The 25258-nt window shown below is 31.4% G+C and overlaps 1 protein-coding gene across 1 annotated transcript in view; it reads left to right on the top strand.

Moving 5' to 3' along the window:
• The window catches only part of LOC117171791, a 163610-nt gene that overhangs the window by 117696 nt on the left and 20656 nt on the right, over window positions 1-25258 (top strand). Inside the window, exon 2 of the mRNA XM_033359401.1 lies at window positions 17443-17603. Within this exon, the coding sequence (XP_033215292.1) occupies window positions 17443-17603 (161 nt within the window). The remainder of the gene's footprint in view (window positions 1-17442; window positions 17604-25258) is intronic.

Raw genomic sequence — 25258 nt, 5'->3', positions numbered from 1 at the left:
ATTATGGGGTTGACTAGCACTCTAATACTTTTGTAAAGTCAACGACTATAAAGTCGAGCCAGCGGCTAGCCATTCCCTATGTAGACGCTCTAGTCAGCCCCTGTGTACACATACTCGCCAGAGGTAAATAAATAATAACTGTATAAATACAGTCAAATCTCGATTTAGTGTCGGTTTTGGGACTGACTGTGACCATAAATCCAGAGTTTCGGAACTGTTTTTTGTGTCTCTCCTGTTTCGCTCTCTGTTTTTTGCCTGGCCCAAGCGTGGAAAATGGGAGTAACTTAACGATTTCTGCACGGGTAGAGTTTTTACTTTGAGTATATATTAAACAATGAGTAAATAATATAAATATATTAAATAATAAATAACTCTGATGTCAAAAATTATAGGCCAAACTACACAGAACAATTAAAATTTTTTAATCATATTTATTAAGCATACTGATAATAGTTCTTTAAATATATCAACTAATATATTAAATAAAAGTCTAGAGAAACAAATCCGCAGAAAATTCAGAAGCACTGAGAATCGTACCTGCTTGATCAATTTACAAACCGTGCAAGATACCACTAAACTATCGACTACTGGAATTCATTTCTTACTACCAAAGATGATCACTAATTGACTACAAACACTATAATTACTTATATTGTTTCTTTAAACTGTGTATCCTGTATTTTAGTAAAATTGATTAAAATATGTAAGGATATTATTTTCATAATTTTGTTATGGCATAGAAAAAATTTCCAAATAAATATTTCAAAAATTTCAAGAACTTGATAGAACTGAAAAAAATGGTTTTAAGAATGTACATTTTTGTATCGTTTTTAAACATCCTGTAATTTTTTCTGACATGCACTAAAAAGGCTTGATGATTGACACTTATAAATTTGTATATTATGGGAAGTTTACCATAGCCAGATCTGGGCCAACCTAAAATTTCAAGATGATATGAAAAAAGCTTATTTTTAATGTAAATTTTTAGTAATTTTAGACACCCTGATAATTTTTTGAAAACTATGAAAAATGGGCTGATTGGAACTTGGACATTGGTATGGTATGGAAAGCTGACCAGCGTCAGATCTGAGCCAGACTAAATGATTTAGACGTCGCCAGAACTGGGCCAGATCCGACATGAAACTGCCAGAAGATTTTTCAGTAAGCTATTTGGCATTTTTCCTAAAAATGTCCTTACCTTATTTTCGTGATTATGTAAAGAAAATAAGCAGTTTTTTAATTTATGAGATAGAAAACTGGATAAAGACTATTTTTTTCCCTCCCACATATAAAAGCAAAGTTCCTAATGTTTTGACATCTTCAATGTAAAGTTCTGGAGGAACAGGAACTTGTATAATTTGTATAATTTTTTTGGATCTTATCCAGTAGTCATGCTCATGTTTTCATATACTCACTTCAAAATCACTGTAAATGCATCCTCAGACACTCTAAATTCAATTGACCCTCAATCTAAAGGTATCAATTTGATCTGTAACAGAATGATTAAAGAATGTAACAGTCTATTGCTTCTTTATATTGATATACATTTTTGAAACAGCTCATCTAAAATCACAGCATACATTCGAATTATTAAAATTTTCAATATTTTCTTTAAAAATAATAACTTTTTGTTCAGTCAATACCACGATAAAGACCTGACGCATCGTTTTTCCTCATACTTATTACTTATGATAAATATTATAATTTTCCGCGAAAATTGAGTGCCCAAATGACAAGGTTTGATCTTGGTGGCAAAATCTGGAATTTTGAAAATTGTCATGTAAATTGTATGTTGCGTCAGCACCCTTTCTGAGATAGAACGATATCCTTTGGAAATCAAGTAGGTAGTTAGTTTAAGAAAATTAAAAAAAAACTGCTTTTAATATGGTGTTTTTTCTTGAAGAATAAGTCGCAAACCATTTTTAAAAAGAGTACACTTCGATTCAATTATCTGACACAGTTCTCTTAAAAATAAAAATTTATAATTAAAGCTTTTCGCGTGTATATTCAAGGTGAAAAATAAAATGCTGAACCTGTACTCTTAAGAAAACGGATTTTTCTGTTTTGATAAGAATCGGGTACCGCGATGAAACGGGAGAAAAGTTCTCTCATTAACGCAAGATAAATGCTAATTTCTCTCAAGATGAAGGCGTGCCTTAATAGAGCCGTAATTGATTGCGCGAAGATTATTCAGGAGGTATTAATTACACAAGACGTCAGCGCATCGCATCTCTGATAAAAACCTTGAATTCTTTCTTGATGGTGTTATCTGCCTTTTCCTCTCTCTCTCTCTCTTTCTCTCTCTGTAGATATATAAGTATATATAATATATAGATTTATATCGAACTCCATGTGCTCCAAAAATAGACTTGATACTATTCCTAGTACAGTTTTAGAGAAGAAGCTGCTCTTTCAGCGCCTCCTTGATCGCACGTGTGTGTCCATTGTATACGGAATGAGGAAAAAGCACAGTAGACCAACCGGAGCCACAGGTTGCCTTGTTAAAAGATAGAGGTGGGGGTGGGTTGCAGGAGTGGTTTGCCCTTGCCCAGGCATGTTCAAGGATGAGGCTTCGCAAGTCGGTATCAACCGACGGTCGATATAACCGGAGCCCCAGACTCCGCCAACACAGGCATCCACTTTTCCATTTGTACACTTCCTACAACCTTTTCAGGTTTTCCGAACACAACACAGATGAGCTTAAATCACCCCAAGTCCATCATCAACCCCAAGCTCACTCGTGTCCGCATCAAGTCCCGGCGCGACATAGTAATTCATGCTGCGTTAATCATTATTTATAACTGGTCATGTCTTTTTGACGCCCACACACACACACCGAATCTGGCACTAACATTTTCTATGTATAAATATCCTAGTGCGCACGCACATCTTGGATACGGTGACGAAATCATATTTCCGCTGCTGCTTTCATCGTTTGCGAACAATGCCTCAGGATTCAATTGGCGAGGTCTAGCGGTAAATGCGGCAAATCGCTTCCAGATTTTATTGTGTCTTATACTTTTGAGTGATACGAAAATTTGGGCAATAAATTGATTAAAATATCAGCAACAAATAGTTCTTTGTTAGTGGTTGGGTACTTAACCGCCCTAGGCAGAGAAGGAGCACTTTGACTGCATGTGCGCATGCGCATGCACATTCATTCCTTGGCGCCACGCGCTCTTATTATATAAAGTCCATTATGTACCGAAGCAGCGAAGTCTTTTTACGGTATCGCATGTTTGCAATGACTCGCCTACACCTTCACTGCGACTCGTTCTTGTAAAAACACGCTCGGCCACAAAAAGACTACTTCGCTGCCTTGGAGCACGATATACTATTTTACGCACTTGAGAGTTTCACAAACTACAAAATACGTTTTGTTTTTGATAGGAAGAAATACACAAAGTATGAACTGTGACACGGTTGCATGTGGCCCTTGCAACTCAAGTAACTATTTCCCAAGATCCGTCAGCTCGAAAGTAAGGACTTCCACGGTGCAAAATGTATCAGTTCAGCAATCTATGCGAAAATAATATTGGCACATGCCCATTTTCAAACACATGTTTTGTAAATTGATTCAATAAACGCACTTGCGCAATTTAGAGGTCATTAACTTTGCACACAGAAAAAAAATATTTTTAAACCATTTTTTGCTTCGAGCTTCTGGCTCATACTGCAAGTTTGACACTTGAAGGCAATCGCCTATTTTACCCACTTTTATCACAAATAGGTATACTAAATATCGATTTATAAATTTTCTTGTAGTTCATTCTATCAAAATGTTTCACGAATAAGATAATAATTTCATAATGTTTAATTTGACTCGTAAAATTTTATATTAAGAGGATTACCTTCTATCTCCATATATATAATTCTTGATTAGCTAAATCTTATTAACAGTTCATTGAATGTAACTGATGTTTGTTCGAATTGTTACCTGTCTTTAGGGTATGATTGCAAATGATTTTAGTGATTACAGGTGAATTCAGTGATTTTAGATTGATTCCATGATTTCGTGATTTTAGGTGAATTCAGTCATTTTTGGTGAATTAACGGGGGAAAATAATATGGTAATAGAGAAGTCAACTGAGGTTTAGATTCGGAAACCCGTCGACGTTCCACCATTTTGATTGAAACCTTTTGCATTGTGTGGTTGAAGACTTTTATTGAAAAATTTAAAAAAAAGATCTTTTCGCAAATTGTTATACATTTGTTGAAATAAAGAATTCTAAAAAATTGATTTTAAAGTTGAATAATTTGAACAATTTAAGTCCTAAAGCCACAAAAATAGTGTGTTTATGTATTTTGGGGCTGCTGATTGTAAATTTGAACGTAAGCAAATTCAAAATTTCTGCCAAACATTTTTAAAAATTTATTTTTAGAAAAACTCCAAATAAATTATCAATCTTTGCCATTACATTCTTTGAGGCATGGATGGATAACAGAAAATAATCTGAACTTGAACTAAAGTGTGAAACCATGATTAAATCAAGAAAAGCACCCTCCCCCCCCCCCAATTATTTTTAGCGTTTATTTTGTAAACGATGCATCGAAAAAATGATATTTCTTGGAAAAATATTTCTTACGATTTGCCATAAGAATTCCGGTATGAATTTTTCCTCTGTGCCCATTTTTTCAGTAGAAAAATTTCATAACATGTTTTTTAAGCAATTTAAATACAAAAAATTAATGTAATGAATCATGATAAGCCAAAAACATATCGAAATGCATTATATTGTGCAATAAAAAATTACTCAAATTTTATTATTTGTTATTAAAGAATTATATGTTTGTAAGAAGTTCAAAGTTTTAGGTCAATAAATTACCCGAGTCCGGGCAACGTTTTTTCTTTATGAAATCCTTTGCATTATATTATTACGGCTAGGAACCGAAAATTTAAGCCATGAGAAATATGTGCTTATTATTATTTAGGTATTAAAACGAAGAATGAGATATTCTTTCATATATGCACATATTTTTAGCTGAGAATTCGGTAAACCTGATCACAATTTTTTTTTTCGTAAAGTGAAAAAAGAAAATAATAAGGAAAACATTTTCAAGAAAAAAGTGTATATTATTATGATAATGTAATTTGAAAATAAAATATTCACGAAGCTTATGACAAACACTGGCTCAAGCGGCGCGGTGCCGCAAAGTCTAACTTTGGAAACTGTACATTGTTCTCGAATATGTTTTCGTTTTAAAAATGTAATTTTTTAAAAGAAAAATTAGTTTACCTGGTTTCCTAAGTATATTGGTCACAATCAGTACTTTCTGTACATAATAGAACTACATTTCAAAAAAGAGTACTTATTTCAAACGGTTTTAATTGTGTGGTCAGTCATTTTCAATTTTCTTGGTTGACTGTTTATATTATTATTAATTTATTATTTATTTTATCTCATTGACTACTAGAGAATATAACAATTGTGACTAATCATTGCATTTTTAAATTTATTTTTTGAATAAACCACCTCCCAAAAATGGGGTTTTACGATTACATCGGAAATGGTGCATCAGAGAAAAAATGCATTATTGCAGGCAAAGACATAATACAACATATTATAACATAACATTTTTCGAGCGATCCCCGCTGGGAGTGTAGGGTGAGTTTTATTGCTTGAACCGCACGCTCTTAGCTCATTAATCGAAATAGGGACGTTGTTCGATATAAATTTATAGAACTTTAATTATGGAAATTTCTATGTTAGACAAATTTAGTCCTTCATACTTTAATCGATGAACGATTTCATCTCAAGATATGAGCTAATAAAAGAACGGTGCATAATTCGAAAAGTATGGACCACACACGAAAAATGTATACCACTATTCTTGTGTTAAGTTTCATGTATTTATACCGGATAAGGGAAAAAAATCTTTATTTTCGAAATACACAGAAATACAAATTTTTATACTTTAAGGATTTCTATAGAACCTAAAAATTTATTTTTAATTATCATTTACCTGAAAAATATGTAAGCTAATTTTGCTTAAGGCTGATTTATGTGCAATTGTGCGTTTTCACAAGTAATGCTTATTAATATGTTGGTCGATTTCCTTGAATCTTTAATTGCTGAAAATGACACTTAATATAAAATTATACGTGAAAATACAATTAAAAGTACCATGCGAATCTTTAGACTGTGGAAATGTGTATTTTTTTATGTTTTAAAATTTGTGATATTTCTTGTGATTGTATGTGAATATTTTAAAATTATTTATCATGGAGATTATTATACTTATATTGTAGAAGAAATCCTGTCCATATTATTCCAGACAAATATTTTTTATGGGGGATTTAAAATTAATAATTGTAATGAAATTACAAATCTTCGCATTCTGAGTCCGATAATATCTTCAACTTTGATTTATTTCATAACATTTAGGGCTTATTTCTCAATAAATAAAAAAATCTTTTTGTGGATAAAAGAATTTCTTAGCCTACACTTTTTTAAAATTTTAAACTAAGAAAATTTATTTGCAGACCTGGGATGGCTTAGCGGAATATCTAGAAAATTTCTTTTTGAATAAAAGAAACGTCATGAAAGTATTTTCTCACCAAAAAGGTGAGATTTAAGGGGTAACGTTTGCGAAATTCAAAAACACACTTTTTCTGGGTACACTAAGATGCATAGTAAAATTTATTTGGAAAATTATTTATAAAGTTTTCTTTTCGAAAAAAACTAGTAAGCTAATTACTCTCATATACGGTAGGTATGCAGGCTATATATATCCGACATATCACAAGAATCTTACGATAATAAACAATTTATACACCGATTACTTAGCATAGATTTACGGACAAATTGTGTATACATACACAAGTAAAATATAGTCAAAACACGATAAGCGCCATTGGTTGCTAAGCTACCAAAAAGGGCCACGTTTTGTTCGTTTCTTTTTTCCTCGTTTCTGCACCCTTCTCTTAAAGCTAATTTTTTCTTCTTTATTTAGTCCCTCTCGACGTTTTCCTGGGACCTGTCGCTGTGACTCGAACTTCCCTACTCCCTCTTTATTTATTCCGTCCACCTCTGGCCTCAATTCATATATAAATCTAATTCACAGTACCGGAGAAACGTGTTTCTACTTCATTAATTATTTCCCTAAATGTTTCGGTCGAGTGAACATTGAAAACGAAAGTCAAATTAAGCACGAGCGTCCTAATTACAATTAAATTTATGACTCAGCAGATACATTTTTAATTGGAAATGATCAATCTTTGCTTATTTTTTGAGAGGTGACTCATTATTGAAAGGCATACAAAATTAATTTGTAAATTAAGTTCAGTTTACTTGTTCAAAATAGATGAATTAAGAGAAATGTAATTTGTAAATCAATTGATGAATGTTTCAAAAGACTATTCCTAAATTTAACTCTTAGAATTTAAAATCGATCATGATCATTTTATAAAAATTTATTTCCGTTTTCAACATTTTCAAGATGTTACTTTAATAGCTTTTATGGAGAACCTTTATCTCATTTCCAGGTATACATATTTATATTTAATCATTTAATAACGTGAAAAGTTTGTATCAACACTAGAAATGAACTGATAACGGGTCGGGAGCTTGTTATTTGATCTTCATAAATAATTTTAGATATTCGCACAATGAAAATGTTTTAATCCGGTTTAAAATACATAATCTTGAACTTACCTTATTTTTCATTACTATTTCAACCGAAAAAATGAATATCATATGAAATATAATCACATGATGAGTGCAATTTTACTCATTCAGTAGCATGTATGGGTACTTTTGCACATGTAGGGCACTGTTGATATATAAGCATTTTCCCCAAAAATTTGTTTCGAAATAAAATTTATATTAAGCAGGTAAAATATATATTATATTTTATGATTTTAAAAGCTCTGTTTATATTATAAAATTATCTATCTAAAACACTTCTTATTACCTTTTTCGCAAGAAAATTTCGGAAGGTTAATAAGTTTCCCAAAAATTTAAAACATAATGTATTGTTTGAGATAAAATATATGAGAGATTGTTGAATTAAAAATTAAAATGTAGAGTTCTTTTAATTTTGCAGCTTTTTTGCACAAGCGCGTATTTATAACACAAATTAAGAACAAAGCCAAATTCCGAACGAGAGGCGATATTTGGGATTTATTTTTTGTATTCAGCTTATGAATTACTTCTATTTTAATTTATCCCATCAAAATAAAAACATTTTCATAATGACACAAGGTCGGCTGTTTATCTGAGATTCTTAAAAGTAATTTTTCTCAAAAACCCCACTTTCCAACATTTTTTTTTAAAAATAACTAGTAATATTTTTGCGAGAAAAAATTATACTTGAAAAATAATTTTTCCCAGGCTTAAAAATAGTTAAGCTTCTGTAAAAAATATGCCCGCCGGGCGTGCATCTCCTCGTTGCACGCTACGCGCCAAGTTTGAGCGCGCCTAGAGTGCGTGGGTGCACTCTCATTTTCGTACGTTTAATGCGTACACTTGAACTACATTTTTTCAGATATCGTAAATCCTATAACTCAAATCGAATACTGTGACTTAACTTTCTGAAGAATTACAGCCATAAATTGTAACTGCAATTTTTTTCGATTTGTTTTTACAGAAGGTTCTCAAAGCACGTACGGCTTTGACGATTACATTCTCATTACGAAACTAGCGATTCGCGCTCGATAATTTGTGTCTAATTGAAAAACTTCATCAAGATAATTGGTAAATTCTGTTAAAATCTACTAAAAACAACGCTTTAAACTTATGGATCTCTTAAAACCCAAAATTGGATATTTTTGAAAATGATCCAACTTTTGGAACTTTTGTCTGATTAAGAAATTTCAAGAGAATAGTTTCGAAAAACATATATTTCATATCTAGTAGAAATTTGGTTTGATGTTCCTTACTCTATTAAAAAAAATATTTATTCTATTTTTCTGAAAATTTTAAAAATTTTGAAAAATATATAAATTTTCTAAAAGAAAAAAATTTGCAAATTTTCAAAATGCTCTAAATTTTTAAATTTTTGTTGGAAATATCTGCTTAACGAACTTACCATTCATTTTGGGAACCTTAAGAAGTGTATCAAAGGCTGACTCGATTGGACAAATCCTTCAAAAGTCAGCGTGGTTACAACATTCACGTAATCATACAGACAGACATATAGAAAGACAGACACCGATAAAATTTTATGATTGGCGGATTCTGTGAGTGCCGAAACGTAAAGATACGTTAAAAACCAGAGATCGAAAATTTTGACCATTACATTACACTCTCATGAATGAGAATGTAAAAATGATAGCATGCCTTTATTATATAAACAAAAATTAGAAACAAAATATAAGAAAAATAATAAAAAGGTGTTCATCCCAATTTGAAAGCAGGAAAAGAATGATTTCAGGAAAATTCAACTTTTTATTTTTTTAAATAGTTCTCAAACGTTTTTCCTAACATAAAAAGGTAGCCCATTGCTTTTATGCAGGTTAAACCATTTCTGAGTCTGGAATAGCTACTAGGAGCAGCTGTCAGACTTTTCAAGATGTTTCAACTATTATGTGAACATTATTTTGTACCTTAGGTTATTTCCAAGAAATTTCAAATTTTTACTTTTTCCAAAACAATTCAAAATTTCCCTTTTTCCCAAATAATTTTTTTTTCATGTGAAGCAGTAAATTACCATGAAAAAGCTCGCAAGATATTTACTACATATTTCCAGCTTTTTCGGAAAAATAATAGAAATGTTAGAAAGTGGGTCATGTTTCAAATAAAATACAATATTTTTTGCTTCCAAACTTCTGTCAACGTTTTAGAACTCGTAGGTAATCTTTGAATCATTATAACAAATCCCAACAAATTATTGATTATATTGTGAAATACTAATTTCTTTATTTTTACCATATAATATATCTGAATAGCAAATCATTTTGATACCAAGACCTGGACTATTGTTTAAATTTTGCCTGATTTGAAATAGAATTGGTGGTGTGTTTAAAAACGAGTATAAAACTGTAAATCAGTCAAATAAAGTTTTAATCCACGTTCGTTCTGCTATAGTGCTTTCCTCTCAAGGCAATATAAAAGTTACGAAGGGGTCTTCAGTTTGTTATGACCTACATCTTGTAGAGGTATGAACGACGTACTTCCGGACTGAAAACACGTTTTAGTATGTATCATAAGAAAGCGGAAGGTACACACGAATCTCAGAACTTGTATGAGACATCAGGAACATTTTTGTAGCTCATATAGGTCACCTTCTCTCAGTTATAAAGGTTTTAAAGGTTTCTGTTACTTAAGAAATTATCGTTTTTTAATTTGTTAATTTTGATATTATTCAATTTTCAACTCTGTATCTATAATTAATTAATTGTATATGAATAAATAAAAGTATGTATTCTTACTTATTTGTATACTTAGAGGCTTCAAATTGAATGTCCTTGAATTTACGTTACCTTGAAAACGTTCGCATTAATATTCCAAAATTGAAGATCTAGAATGTTCAAATAAATAAATAAATGAGTGAAATCATTACTTAGTTTAATTAGCACTATTTTTATATATAAAATAAGGTTGATATAAATAAAATATAAAAATATAATTAAATGAAAATATAAACACAATATTTTTTCAAGGAGTTTGTGATATGTTACAAATAATGTTTTCACACTTTTGGTCTATAGGGAGGTTAACTTGTTGCCGTGGTTATCGCCTGAAGCACTGACAGTTGAAGTTCGAAATGTAACAACTACAGGAACATAAAGCCCTGTACCACCTGTTGATACAAACGTAATATATTAACTAGTGTATCATATTTTCTCTATTCTAATTACACTTGTTCGGCTTAATTGGATCATATAAGTTCAATTTCCCATGATCAAAAATGAAAAAGCTCCCATTGGTTCAAATATTCAAGAATTAATCCATTTGTTGGTCTACATCGTGGTCGAACTCATCGCGAAAATCGATACTATGTGTTGGCACTCAAGTGAACTCCCAACAAATTTCAAACGGCTAAAACAATTTTACCCATCTATACCACTCGATAAATACTCAATTTGAAATCAGCGGTATTAACTATCGAGTTTATATAATCTCTTTTAAATTGCTTCAACTCTAAATTTCTACATTGATAAAGCTATATTCGGTAGCGTTTGATTTATTTGATTGTAAGGCTTTCTAGTTTAAAAATTAATTTCTAATTTAAATATTAATATTTTAATTTGTTCTAAGTTTTTCATTGGATTTTCAATTGCCCACGGAGAACAAGATATCACACAATAATATCGCAAAATCTCTATATTGCAAGAAAGCGCGATATGATAACGTACAAGCAGGTCCCGGAGCTTTACACTATATTATAATGCACTAAAAAAATTTTTAAAAATTAAAGAAAAAAATTAGGTTAAATTTTGTTGCTGTTGTCTGCTACGACGTCCTTAACGGTAATGGAAAAAGGCAAAGTATGAGTGAATTCGAGCTATCAATCGGGACACCAGATTTAAAACAATCACAGAAAAAAGATAAAATTTTCTGCAGGTGAGACTTGCAACGGTTGAAAATTAAACATATTTGGTGAAGTTTCACCAAGGTTACGAGAATAATTCTGATGTCGTTCGCTGCGTCATGCTGAAGTGAGGAAATTTCGGTAAAACATGTAGAATCAGCAGTAGATAACACGAACAAATTTTTTTCTTACTGATATATCTCCTCCGAAATAAATGACACTATTGTGGACGAATTAGAACTTATTTAATACTATGTAGCAAAAGCGCAAAAAGTAACTGATAGATGGAAATCTCCATTTCTCTCAAATGTAATGAAGTTAAACGATGCTGGATAGCGCTGGCGTCGTAATTGTCGCTATACCTCAAATAAAAATGGAGCGATTATAAGACGAAAGATTATCGAGGCAAAGTTAAAAATCGGAAATTATCTTCGATTGACGTAAAGTTTATCTGACAAGGTTAATTTTTCTTACGGTGAATCTTTCACGTGGAATCGATGGAAACCTTATCTTTAATTTTTTCTGTGATCACTTTTTCACTACTCGAACCTTCGAGAGATCACAAAAGAAGAAATGGATGTGATAGCGTAATAAACTTAAATTCTTACGTTATAGATTGCAAAATAATTCAGTACATAAGGTCAAAACTTGCAGTGTACGATATCACGATTTTGCACTATTATGATGCGATAATTACGATATATAGCGCAGGAATTACGGTATATATTGTAATTCATGCGATATAGTTTTCTCAGTGGCCGAGGACACGTGATTCAACAAAAAATATTTTTTTATAAATATTGTACACAATTCAAAATAGACCGGGCTTAAATTAAATATTTAATTTTTTTTATAGTTCACACGTTTTTAAATATCGTATTTTTATTTAAATTGAAATTGCCTATTTTAATTCGTTTAATTTACAAAATTTCAACGCATTATAAACACAGATTGGAAATTCTTTAAAACTTACATTCTTCCAATAGGCACAAATACAAATTTTAATTCTAGCATTTTTAAATATTAAAAAATTGTAATTCTAGATAAGTATTTGATTTTTGCAAATCTTAGTGCATTTAAGCTTTTAGCACTATAGATTTTTAAATAGGAAACATTTTCGAGGTCTCGAACGAGGAAGTACTTTAATTCTATCACTATCAATTTGAATATAAAGTATTTTCAATCTTAGTTTTAAAATCTCAAGTTTTCACAATTCAAATTTTAAACTGAACTGTGATTATAATCTTCTTTGAAGCTTCAAAAATGATGCAATTTGAAATTTGGAAAACGTTCAAAGGCTTTTAAGATGTCAGTCCCTCAAATTTGATGTTTAACCTTCATATTTAAAACTGACCATTTTGGAACTTCAATTTGCAAGCTTAGAAGTTAAAATTATTTTAAAATAAAGTTAATGATCGTACCTATAGAAATTCCCATGTTAATTTCTTTAATTGCAGGTAAAATCAAATCATCACATTATGCTCAAAAGTGCCTTTCTGAAGCGAAGAATCTCTGAAGCGAAGAATTTTGTTTCTCAATAATTTATCGTATCTAGCATGGGTTTATAGAAAAGTTGAACTTTTAGTTTTTGTCATGTTTTATTTTTCATGGCTAAACCCATCAATACTGGCGGCAGAAAGCTGGCTGACGAACTTGACCTGCTTCTTAGGAACCCAAAAAAGTGTACAGAAGGAAATTCAGATAAAAATATTATTTTGAAATTCATCGTGCCAGACATGAATCTAAAATTTTATATCATAAATTATGAGACTCTAAAATTTAATTGAAACTTGAATTTGCAAGTCGTAAAAAAACTATGCATAAGTCAAGAAATTAGCCCACAATTGGAAATTCTCTGAATCTAGAAAGTTAATACAAAATTGAAAAAAGACCCATGCATAAAATTCAAAAACCATCATTATTGAAGGTTTCTGAAACTAAAAAAAATGATTAGTAATATCGTTTGAAGTATAAATCATCCCTCAGCATAAATGTAAACATTAGCTGAAGTAAAATAATTATTTTTATGTAATTTCTGCAGTTGAAATGAAATTTCGTTTTCGTTTTATATGTATGAATTTTGTGCCGGAACTGTACCTGAAAACCGACTGAAATGAAAATGAGGTAAAAATCAAAACAGACCGAAGCGAACCTGTCATAATCTTCTCTGAGTGGGACTTCCTTCAGGCATATTAACCCCCTACCGCCCTTAAAACTTTCTTATTTCTGAATTTTAAGATATTTAGGCATATTATTCCTATGGCGGAGTGTATACAAAACTACAATTCTAGCTTATTACCGTCCTGACTTTCATGTAAATCCTTGCGTTAAAAATTGCTATTCGTCTCAAAGTCGTATTTAAAAAAACTCAAGTCTTCCAAACGTTACATATATGTCACTGTGGGCGGTAGAGGGTTCAAGGAGATATTTTCTTAGTGTAGAAAATTTCGCTTGCCTTTTTAAGTCTACTATGCAGACAAAAAAGTACTTTTTCTTTCTCTTTTTCTTTCGAGCTGTTCTCCTCCTGTGTAGGAATCCAATCAGGGATCCGGCTGGGTTCCAGCCGGATAGCCCCGCTTTAAGCCGGGCGCTAGTCGGGGAATCCGGCCGGGATCCGGCTAAAAAGGTCACGGTGAACTGGTCGGATCCCGGCTTCAATACCGGCCGAGATCCGGTCGGGTAATCCGGCCAAAAAGCGGTTAAGAAATGTTGCTTCAGGCGAGAAATTGGTAACTTGTTTTGTCTTTTAAAGCTCATCGTAAAGATTACGGTGAACTGTAAAAGTCAAATCAAGTGACCAATTCTGGCAAGAAAATTGGAGTAGAATTTTATTCACTGATGATAAAATCTCATAGCAATTTGGAAGCCACGTGGTGATTTAAGGTTATGAAGGAAGGAAGTAAAAACTGTATACACAAGACTATATTTTAATTTAAAATAATATTTGTTCGTGCACTAAGTGGGGGATTCAAACTAGTTACTGAAATAAGGTTGATTTTAACTACGAGTCTCGATTTTATTTGCGAACTTCAAAGAGACGACGTGACCTGAGTGCAAGGAGCATTCTCGTTCCAGGTGAGAAACTGAAAATTACTGAGTGTCTATGCAGACCACAGACACAACAGGCGCTTTATATGGCGGTAAATTTGAAATTGTACAGGCTAAACATTGTCTGAATATAGAGAAGTTTATAAAAATTGTATCATTTCTGTTGTTGCACATAGCAGAATCGATAACAGTTTAATTTAAATAGTTAAATTATTCGAAAAAATTTAATGTTTTTTTTTAAGAATTTAAAAAAGCTCATTTTTGTTTAACTGATCTAATAAATCTTTAAATTATAATTTTCAAATAATAATTCATCTAGCATCCATAATTTCGTCTTTGATAATATCACGGCTCTTAAAAAATGTGTAATCTGTACAAAAACATTAACCTGACCAGTGCCCAGCCGGCTCCCGACTATGGGAAATAACCAGGATTGGTCCGGCCAGTAACCGGCCGGCCCCTGACTACGTGATTCGAGAAAAATGTAGCCCGACCGGCTCCCGCCCGGTTCCTGTCCATGAAACCCAGCCAGGGGTAGCCCGGACGGGATACGACCAGAAACCTTGTTGTATTAGGGCGAACCGGGGAAATTTCTACACGGGCTGTTCTGGTCCACTGTCACCTATGCTTTTAAGTGAGTGGCGGATAATATGCTCGACGGCGGATTTAATTAGCTGAGCTCAACTCTGTTCCTTTATAGTTAGTCTGAGGTTAATAATTTAAGGATATAGCATTATTATATTCTTCCTTCCTGACATTATGTTTAATAAAGTGCAAGGTTCATCTTCTGTTAACACTTTCAAAATAACGTCTTTCTGATGCTCACATTAATCATAATTATCCTAAGATTAATATTAATATGACCAAGACAGAGTTTTAGTTATAGATAAAACAAAAATTGATTAGCAGCAAAAGCTAATGAAAAAAATGTTTTCACTATAATTTTTCTTTGTCTCACCAAATTCTTATGTAAGATTCTTGTAAAAATTGTTTGAAAACCAATTTCTTATGTTAGAATTTCTATTGGAAAATAATACGTCTTCATATGCTAAATTTTATAAAAAATGATTTCTAGTACTTTTGTATTTTGATTCTGTCACATTTTATACTTCAAACCAGGAGTGATTGCAAATGTTTCAATTTTTTAATACGTATACATTACAGAATTGTGGAATAATTTACATTAATTAATTATATATTGTACAATAAAAAAATAATGAATAAAATAAAAGCTGAAATTTGAAGAAATTAGCCATTTTAACTTTTCAGAAGCAACTCTTCTGAAACTTAAGCAACTTCAAAATTAAAAACATTGAATTTTTCAATTCTGCTGCTTTAAAATGTTTTGACAACTTAATTCTACAATGTTAGTCATTTTAATTGTTGTTTACATTTCAAAATTTGTAGTGCAATCGGTGGTTTTTGAATCACATTTTTTTCAGCCTCAAAAAATATCAATTGAAAAACATTGTTTCATGCATCTTGTAAAATTTAGAATATACAAAATTTGAACCTATTATAAATTTCAATCGAAATATGTGATTCATTAAATTTTAGTGTTTCAAATTTAGATTTAAGTTTCAATATTTCGAATTACAAAGCCTTAAAAATTCGCAGTTCGCACAGTCTCAATAATACATAATTGTGAAATTTTAGTTTTAATTTTAGTGCAGAATTTTTAAAGTTTTTCATTTTACAAGTATAGTGCCCAAGCACTATACTTGATCGGTTATTTTAATGAAAAATCCCTAATCGAAGTTCTTACCAAAGTTAGATTTCAAAATCCCAGAACTTTTTCCAAAATTCTATTCAAAATTTCAACTTCAATGAATTTCAAAGCGTTACATAGTTTGTAACATCATTTTTTTAAAAATTCTTGTACATTACCAGCGCAAATCATCGACAAGCACGTTCATTGAGTTGTTGTTGATCACCTTTAATTTCTATAATATTAGTTTGAATTTTTTCTGTCCTAGCTTCAAAATTGGTGCGATAAAGTAAAAAAAAAATGAATTTGTATGTATTTGCATTTTCTAAAATCACTATTGTCCTTATTTTAATGAATCTTATCAATATCTATGAAAATATTATTAAAACAAATGTAATTATATGGTGATCACAATCATCGTTTGACATTCTTTGAATTTCCAAAGTTATTCCAACTTTTGAAACATGAATTTTAACGTCTTTTTGCAATATATTTCTTTTAAATTGACCTTCTGCTTTTAACTTGAGTTCATTAGACTTGGAGATTTATTCACTTTTGGACAATCATAAGAAAAACATTGGCATTTTAATATTATAAAAAGCGATTATCAGATTTTTTAAGCGATATCAGCAACAACTCAATAAACATGCCTGTAAATAATTTCCGTCGGTACTCTATATAAGATTAAAAGTCAATGCAAAATTTTAAATATTTTTAATCTATTATTTCAATCTAAACAAAGTTTTTCAATTCTGTAACAAATCATGGATATGAAATAGTAAAAGAGTAACAGGAATACTGAGCAGAAAATGACTAACATAATTTGCAGAAACTTAAAAAGTAATAATAATAGAAATTTCCCGATTCTTTATCAAGGATACAGGCCTTTTCTAGAGCTTTTCCAGGTTCTGTAGTAACCCTCATTATAATAGTCAGTGCTTTGAAAATATTTTACTATGGAAAATATTTGTAATTTTTTGAAAGCTTATTATATAAATATCTTTTGAACTTACGATTCAAAATTGTAAAGCTTTAACTTTTCAAGTGTGTGTTCGAAATATTTTTTGGTAAACTTTGTAAGAAAATTACATGGAGAACAGTTTTCTGCTTTAGGATGAATAGAAATATTTTTAAAATTTCAGAACTACTAAATAAAAAAAAAATATCAATGCGCTCAGGACTAATATGTGTTTTATTGGTTCATTTTCCAGAATGTCCTTCATCGGAGGATGGAATGGAAAGATTTGCTTGTCCAACGCCAGATCGAATGGGTAGATATCGATGTATCGATGACCACGTTCTTTGTGATGGTTTTATAGACTGTCCAACGGGAGAGGATGAAGACAGACAAGCTTGTATGTTCTACAAAACTGTGAGTCTTAATTCAAATAATTATTTTAATTTGTCATATCCTGATAAATTATCGGAAAACTTCTGTCCAACTATTTCTACTTTATTTAAATTAGTCGATTACCCACATATTTTGATTTTTTTTATGTTTTCATATTTTATCATAAAAAATTTTCTATTCATTATTGCCATGGCTACGGGCTCTGAAGCTTCGGTATAAATAGCCAGATTTGTTCGGTACAATCAGACGCTGAAATTGATTATATTCTTAATATTTCTCGAATGAATGAAAACGTTATGGAATCTTCAATAACTCTGTTAAGAATTCAGTTTAGAATGAACACAAAGTGCACCTTAGCGAATTGCGAGTACTATTTGCTGTTTACAAATATACAAACAATTATGAATTCGCTTTATTCTTAATATACATTCACGATAAAATAATGGGAAAGATGTTCAATTAACAGAAATGTATTAGTTTTCTAATCATTCAAAGGGATATTTATGCTCGCAGGAGTAGCAAACATTTAGTTGTATTATGAGAGAAGTGCATATTCGTATATATCAGAAATTCAACCAACTGTACTAATGAAATCTGTGCAGAGGTTCTGCAGATATTAATCTATTTCAAACACAAACTCGATTCAACGCCACATTATTTGTTATGCTTTTACAAAAACCTTATGAGAAGATCGAATACATGAGAAATTATTATACAGGACAAAATAGTATAAGCTGTCTATTGATACCAGCAGATTAACGTCACTCATTGACAAAACACGACTAAAAGACTGAAATTGTATTTTTATTTGAGATTGCTTCTCACCTCATGATATGGTTATTCCATTTTCTGAAATTCATGAAAATTTTGTATTCATAAAGTGCAAATCCATTGGTGTCAACCTTCAGACAATCGCGGTATAATAATTTTTAAAGCTATATCTTAGTAGTTCAGCCATTCGGATTGATTACGCGATAAACCTTTTTTTAAATCATAAATTTTGCACATCTTGAGAATATAATTTTTCCAAATTATTTATCAAGAAGATTTTTTGGTTCTATGATGTTTTCACATCGAATAAATTTTTTCATAATTTAAAAACAAATTTTGCAAGATAGTCAAGTCTTTTATTGTACAGAACTGATAGAAACAGATTTAATCAATTATTTCTAAAAAACACGTTTTGCACTAAACAATGTTTTTCCAACACATTAAATATATTCTTGAGAATCAATTATTTAAATCTTGATGAAAAATAAATTAGTTTCTTAAGTTTTTCATAAAATTATTATCAAAAAAATTCGTTGTAGTACAAATCCAATTTGCCCACGTAATTTTTTCTTTCTTCCCCCCTCTACCTTCATTTAGTGAAAAATGGTTTTTGATATTCCAGAGTTCAATTCGATTTGGGGCGACATGGATGAGAAAATTGAATAAAGTTTTAATTTGTTTACCAGAACTTGCGCCAGTACCCACATTGAAATGTAAAAGGGCAACGCGGGCAAAAGCACAGGCCTTTTCTTTGATAAGCGTGAAAACTTTCTCGCCGCTTCAAAGAAAAATTCGTGACTAAAAATTGTTTTAATTCGACAGTATTAATTTATTCTCTTGACATAAATTTAACTTATCCGTCTGCACTAAACAAGCGAAGATTTATTCTTCAACTATGATTAAAATTAGTAAATTTATGCAATGGAGGTAAAATTTACGCGTGTTATCAGATTCTTATTGGTTCTAAAAGTAGCCGTCTTCACAACAGGAGAAGCAGGAACGAATGCGCATGAGTCCAGTACAATAATGAGTCCATAATACTTCTCGGAGTATTATGGGCTCATAGTTGTACTGCGCGATTGTGGTAGCGTCAACCTAACCTTAAATTGCAGAATTGGTAAACTTGTAAATCATACTTTTATTACATAAAGTACCTTGTGCGAAATATATTTTTTTTCAAAGAGGAGAAAATTCTGAAGAAAAAGAATGTTATCTTTTAATAACCATTGACGCTAAAGGAATGAGGAACCCTTTCAAGGCCCGACAGTTACAATCTCATAACATTTTTTGTAGAAACGTGTTTTACTCCATGTTTGATGATTAACAGCCACTGCGAAATTAATTTTTGTATTAAACACTTTTTTTATGATCTTAATTTTTAATTTTGTAAAAGCGCTTTCAAATTTTTTTCTAAAAAATAAGTGGTTACTATATCAGAATAATGTTTAGAAAAAAAATTTAAAGCTTGTTGAGCCTCATCGTCCTAAGTAGTCAATTCATTGTGGCAGATATTAATTTATAATTTAGAACAAACTTCTGTTTTCTTTCATTATGATTACAACATATTTGGTGCCGTCGCTGATCATTGCTTGCAGTCATTGTATATTTCTGTATACTCTTATTTTTGCAAAAATTAAAAGTTTTGTTTATAAGTGAAAAAAATTACAGTTTCTCTTTTCCAAAACGTGGGGCAGAAGATGCACTCTTACGGGATATATTCATTCGAGTTCAATTTTTTGCAAAAACGCCACCATTTTGTCGATTTTTAGAATTTTCCGGCGTATTTCGAAAAAGAACAAAAGGATCTATCAGAATCAAACAGAAAGATTCAAATATCTACTTTTTTTTTGAACTACAACACTTTGGAACAAAATTTCAATAACTTTTCAAACATTTATCCAGCAGCTTAAATGCTTCAACTTCTTGTGCTGTCAGTAAGACTAGCGCAAGTACTATTCAAAAAGGAGCGACCAACTTCTTTACGAAACCGTGAAAAGCTTATAAAACTCCAGTCGAATAATCCCTGATAGAGATATTCTTACTGTTTGGAAAGAATATGCCGCATGAGAAGTTGAAAAAATGCACGAATTTCTCAAATTCTTTACCTCGAATGCAACTCGTGGCATGACTTCGAAAAGTTGTAGTAACAGTCTTTAAATCCTGACCTTTCATTAAAACCAACAAAACTTGACTTAGACATGCTAGGACATTTTTACTCAGAGCATGGAAAGCCGTAAAGATTTTTCAATTTTTTTTTGGTTCTAACTAAAGATAAGATTTTAAAAATTACCCCCTGTGAATGTCAGATTATTGCCGCAACTTAGTAATACATAGCACGAATTGAAGTGGAAGATTATGCTCATTTAATTAACTTTGATTAAATAAAAGGCTTCAAACACTGGTATAAATTTTAGATTTATTGTACTACGTTTGTAGATCATGCCTCGAGTTGGATTCGAGGTAAAAAAATTCGAGAAATTCTTGCATGGTTTTCTAAAGTTCTTACCTGGTATATTATCTACAAAGAGTAACAAATATATTAATTAGAAATTATTTGACACGGAATTTTAAAAGCTTTTTAATGGTATTTAAAAAAAAATTTTTTTCTTTCTGAACTAGTAATCATGATTCAAAATCAACAGTGATTTAAAATTATTATACTCACGCCAATCGTACCAACCATTTCCAGAGGTCTTTTACTTCAGAAAAATTTGATCCTGAAATCGCTGAAATGCTTGAAATATAATGTTATTGTAAAACAACATATTCAGTCTAAAAAGAATTCTTTGACATGAGGATGCACATATACCCAATTTGAAATGAATTCGTTCGTTAACTTACAATGAAACTTTATATAATGAAATGATTAATTCAATTATAGGTATATGATTTACTATTATCAGAATAATAAAACATTAAGCAAATTGACTTCCAAGTGAGGCATGATTGCCGGCATTTGAGTGACTAACTGAATCCGTCTTGTTGCTTTAGTACATAATTCAAATAACTCAATGAGAATTTTTGTTGGCTATTAAAACATTTCCCGAGCGAGAGAATTGAGTTTTTATTCCTTTGTATGTAAAGTAGCGTTTTATGTTCCCTTAAGGGCGCATATATTCAGTATCCTTTTTAATGGAAGTGGTTTGCGCAAAGTATCGTGAACGACGAGGAATGAGTGCTTAACAGTTCATTGAAATACTCAACATTCGTACAACAGAAGCTTGTGGTATTTTTCTGCTATAGGAAAAGCGGGTTTTCTTTTCGCGCCCGACAATGTAGTAGTTGGTACCACTGCCTGACGATAACAACTTTACACCACTGAAGCCGGATGACGTGAACGTTTATGGAACACTTTCATTATAGATAAGTTCAATATTTCTTTCATCGTCAAGGTCGAGAATCATGTAGTGGATGCTTTATGATTTTCATCTATTTTTAATTTACAACTATTATCGCGTTTTTAAATACAATTTTGTAATTATTTTTTAAAGAAATTTTAAATAATTATTTATATTACACATCATTAAATCGTAATTGTGTGTGAATGCGTGTGTATTCGTACGCGCGCGCGTGTTGTGTGTATGTCTACACGGAGAAACTATTGATTGTAAAATTTAGCATTATAATATTTACTTTAACAAGAATTCGTTGAAAATCTAGGATATAGTCGAGAAAATTATATTAATGGCCTCAGCGATACGAAAAATATTTTTTCCATGTCAATTATAAATTTCAAAATTTAATAAAGTTTTCTTTTTTCGATCATACGGTCCGTCTGAGTATTCTACTGCTACTCAGTGGGTAATCTGCAATTTAGTTTTAATTTATGATGAAAAACAACACCAGCAGTACGTGAACGAAGGTTGAATATGTTGAAGTGAATGCAAATTGAGGTCGCGTAGGTGCACACATGGCACAAACATGGTTCTTGAAAATCAAGAGTTTTAATAACTTACTTCCGGTTCGAATTTGGATATATCATTTCATCACGATCCCCTGTAGAATTTTAAAAGATATAATTTGTTTTCATTCTGTATACATTGAAACTACTATGTTTCCGTTCGCTTATCATGTATTTTCTGTATAGAAACTTTCGCTATAATATCATTTTGACATCTTACCAATTTTCTTCTGAATGAATTTGTTCGCTATGATTTTCAAATAATTAATTTTAGATTTCCCCGTGTAGGAATCCAATCAGGGATCCCACAGGGTCCCAGCCGGTCACGGTAAACTGGTCGGATACCGGCTTCAATACCGGCCGGAATCCGGTCCGGTAATCCGGCCAAAAAGCGGTTAAGAAATGTTGCTTCAAGCGAGAAATTGGAACTTGTTTTGTCTTTTAAGGCTCATCGTGAAGATTACGGTAAACTTTAAAAGTCAAATCAAGTGAACCAATTCTGGCAAGAAAATTGGAGTAGAATTTTATTCCCTGATGATAAAATCCCATAGCAATTTGGAAGCCACGTGATGATTTAAGGTTAGGAAGGAAGAAAATAAAAACTGTATACACAAGACTATATTTAAATTAAAATTAATAATTATTCGCGCACTAAGTGGGGGTTTCCTAATTGTCTGAATATAGAGAAGTTTATGAAAATTGTATCGTGTATGTTGTTGCACATAGCAGAATCGATAACAGTTTAATTTAAAATCTTAAATTATTCAAAAAAATTTTATGTTTTTTTTAAGAATTTAAAAAAGCTCATTTTTGTTTCACTGATCTAATAAATCTTTAAATTATAATTTTCAAATAATAATGCATCTAGCATCCATAATTACGTCTTTGATAATATCACGGCTCTTAAAAAATGTTTAATTTCTATAAAAAGATTAACCCGACCAGTGCCCAGCCGGCTCCTGACCATGGGATATAACCAGGGTTGGCCCGGTTAGTAACGGGCCGGCCCTGGAATACGTGATTCGAGAAAAATGTAGCCCGACCAGCTCCCGCCCGGTTCCTGTCCATAAAACCCAGACAGGGGTAGCCCGGCCGGGATCTGACCAGAAACCTTGTTGTATTAGGGCCAACCGGAGAAATTTCTACACGGGTCATATTAAAATGATTGAATTTTAAAATCATGATGCACATTTTCAAAATATTCATTACTTACGTCTTAATGTGAATATCCTAATTTAAGAATGCTTCAAAAGCAAGAAGGTCGAAAGTGGACACTCAAAACCGAAGGTAAAAAATGAATTTGAATTTTTTGATTTCATGGTTCATTTCTCTACTGGAAGCAAAGTTTTCGTGGTTCTTTTTAATACCTTCAGGTTAAAAAATTGATATTTTACTAATCATTCGTAAAAATAAGGATTCACTAGGTCACTATTAAATTTTTCAAAATTCCAAAATTCAATATTGAAATCCTTAGTAGTCAGTTCTACATTTAGTAATTTTAGATTTAAATATTTTAAATCGCTTTTTTTTTCACAGTTTTAAACTTGACAACAAGTAAATGTCCCAATTTGGGCGAATGTAAGGATTTGTTTGGCGTATTTTGCTTGCAAAAGTATTTTAAATCTTATGAATTGATAAAAGTTCCCAATACCGCATAGTTTGTACATTTTTCGTCAATACTTTGTATGCTTATCGATACAAACAAACAATTTTTATTAAATAATAAAGAATGTTTTATGCTGTACCGATGAAACTATTTGGGGGAATGAATTTTTCCTCTGACCCAGTTTGGGCGAATCAAATGTCCTAATTTGGGTGAGTGACGCCATTTTATATTTCCTACAGTGGCGGGATATTGTCATTGATAAGAACTGACTCATAATTTAATTTGTCATTAGGAATCTGAAAATTTTAACGTACACATTTCTCAGCATAATAAATCACGTGATTAAAAAAATAATATTTGTATCGTTTGCATTTTTAACTTGGCTATCTCGTTGTAATCATTTCCCGCAGATTTTAATCAATTATTCAACACAAATTCTTTAAAAAAACAGGCGTCATAACAGGAAAAAGCTTTCAGAATTGAAATAGTGTGCTTGTTATCTTTAAAAAATGCCTAATTTTGATGTAACCGTGTTTTTTGTAAAAACTCGCACAAATTCCTCTAACCGTTTTTTCCGTCCGTATTAAGGCGGAAGGAAATATCCGATTATTCTATTAGCTTTCAGTTATATTGAATAACACATTCGAAAACCTCATAATTAATATTTACTTTTCAATAAAACATTCGCGCCACAAAAATTTTGGAGTACTGTTGACACGAAAAACTGCGCAGCCTGTCAACTGCCGAACTAACAAGCCGAGAGTAATGTTATGCTCGATCGGCCACAGGCGTGACACGCGTGACTATAAAACCTTTAAAGAACACGAATACGTAATGGAATGACTATAAAACCTATCAAAAAAATCTTTAATCAACTCTAGAGTGTGAATAAACTATTACTAGTGTCATAAACTTTAAGAGTACCACGGATTTACTCACATTATGTGAGCATTCGTACAACCTGGGTCACTCGCCCAAAATGGGACTTACCTTAATCTAAATTTTTTGTTCCAGTTTTAAAAGTATAAAATTATCTGGTTTTACAAATTGTTTGAAATAGTGGAATATCAAATTGCAAGACTCGATAGGTGCTCAGTTTTGAGTTTAAAGGTTTTATGATAACATTTTTTGAATTTCACGTCTCCTTAAAAAATTCAAAACAATTTAAAAAGTTAAATATCAATTCAATTCTTGAGGCCATGTGACGAGAGGGTCACGTGCCAAAACCTGGTCTTCAATTTTTCTTTCCCTACTTACGTCTAAACGAAATGAGGTATCGCTCTGAAAGTTTGGGAAATGAAAGAGGTGGTAATAAAGTCCATGTCTCTGCTTTGTTCCGGTGGAAATTTTAAGAAAAAAATTTTTTTTTCAAGAAAATATCAGTGGAAGTTTTCTTTC

Source organism: Belonocnema kinseyi, chromosome 4, assembly GCF_010883055.1.
Source record: "Belonocnema kinseyi isolate 2016_QV_RU_SX_M_011 chromosome 4, B_treatae_v1, whole genome shotgun sequence".
NCBI lineage: Eukaryota > Metazoa > Arthropoda > Insecta > Hymenoptera > Cynipidae > Belonocnema > Belonocnema kinseyi.
Note: the sequence above shows the minus strand (reverse complement) of the source record. Positions and strands in the feature narration are given on the sequence as shown.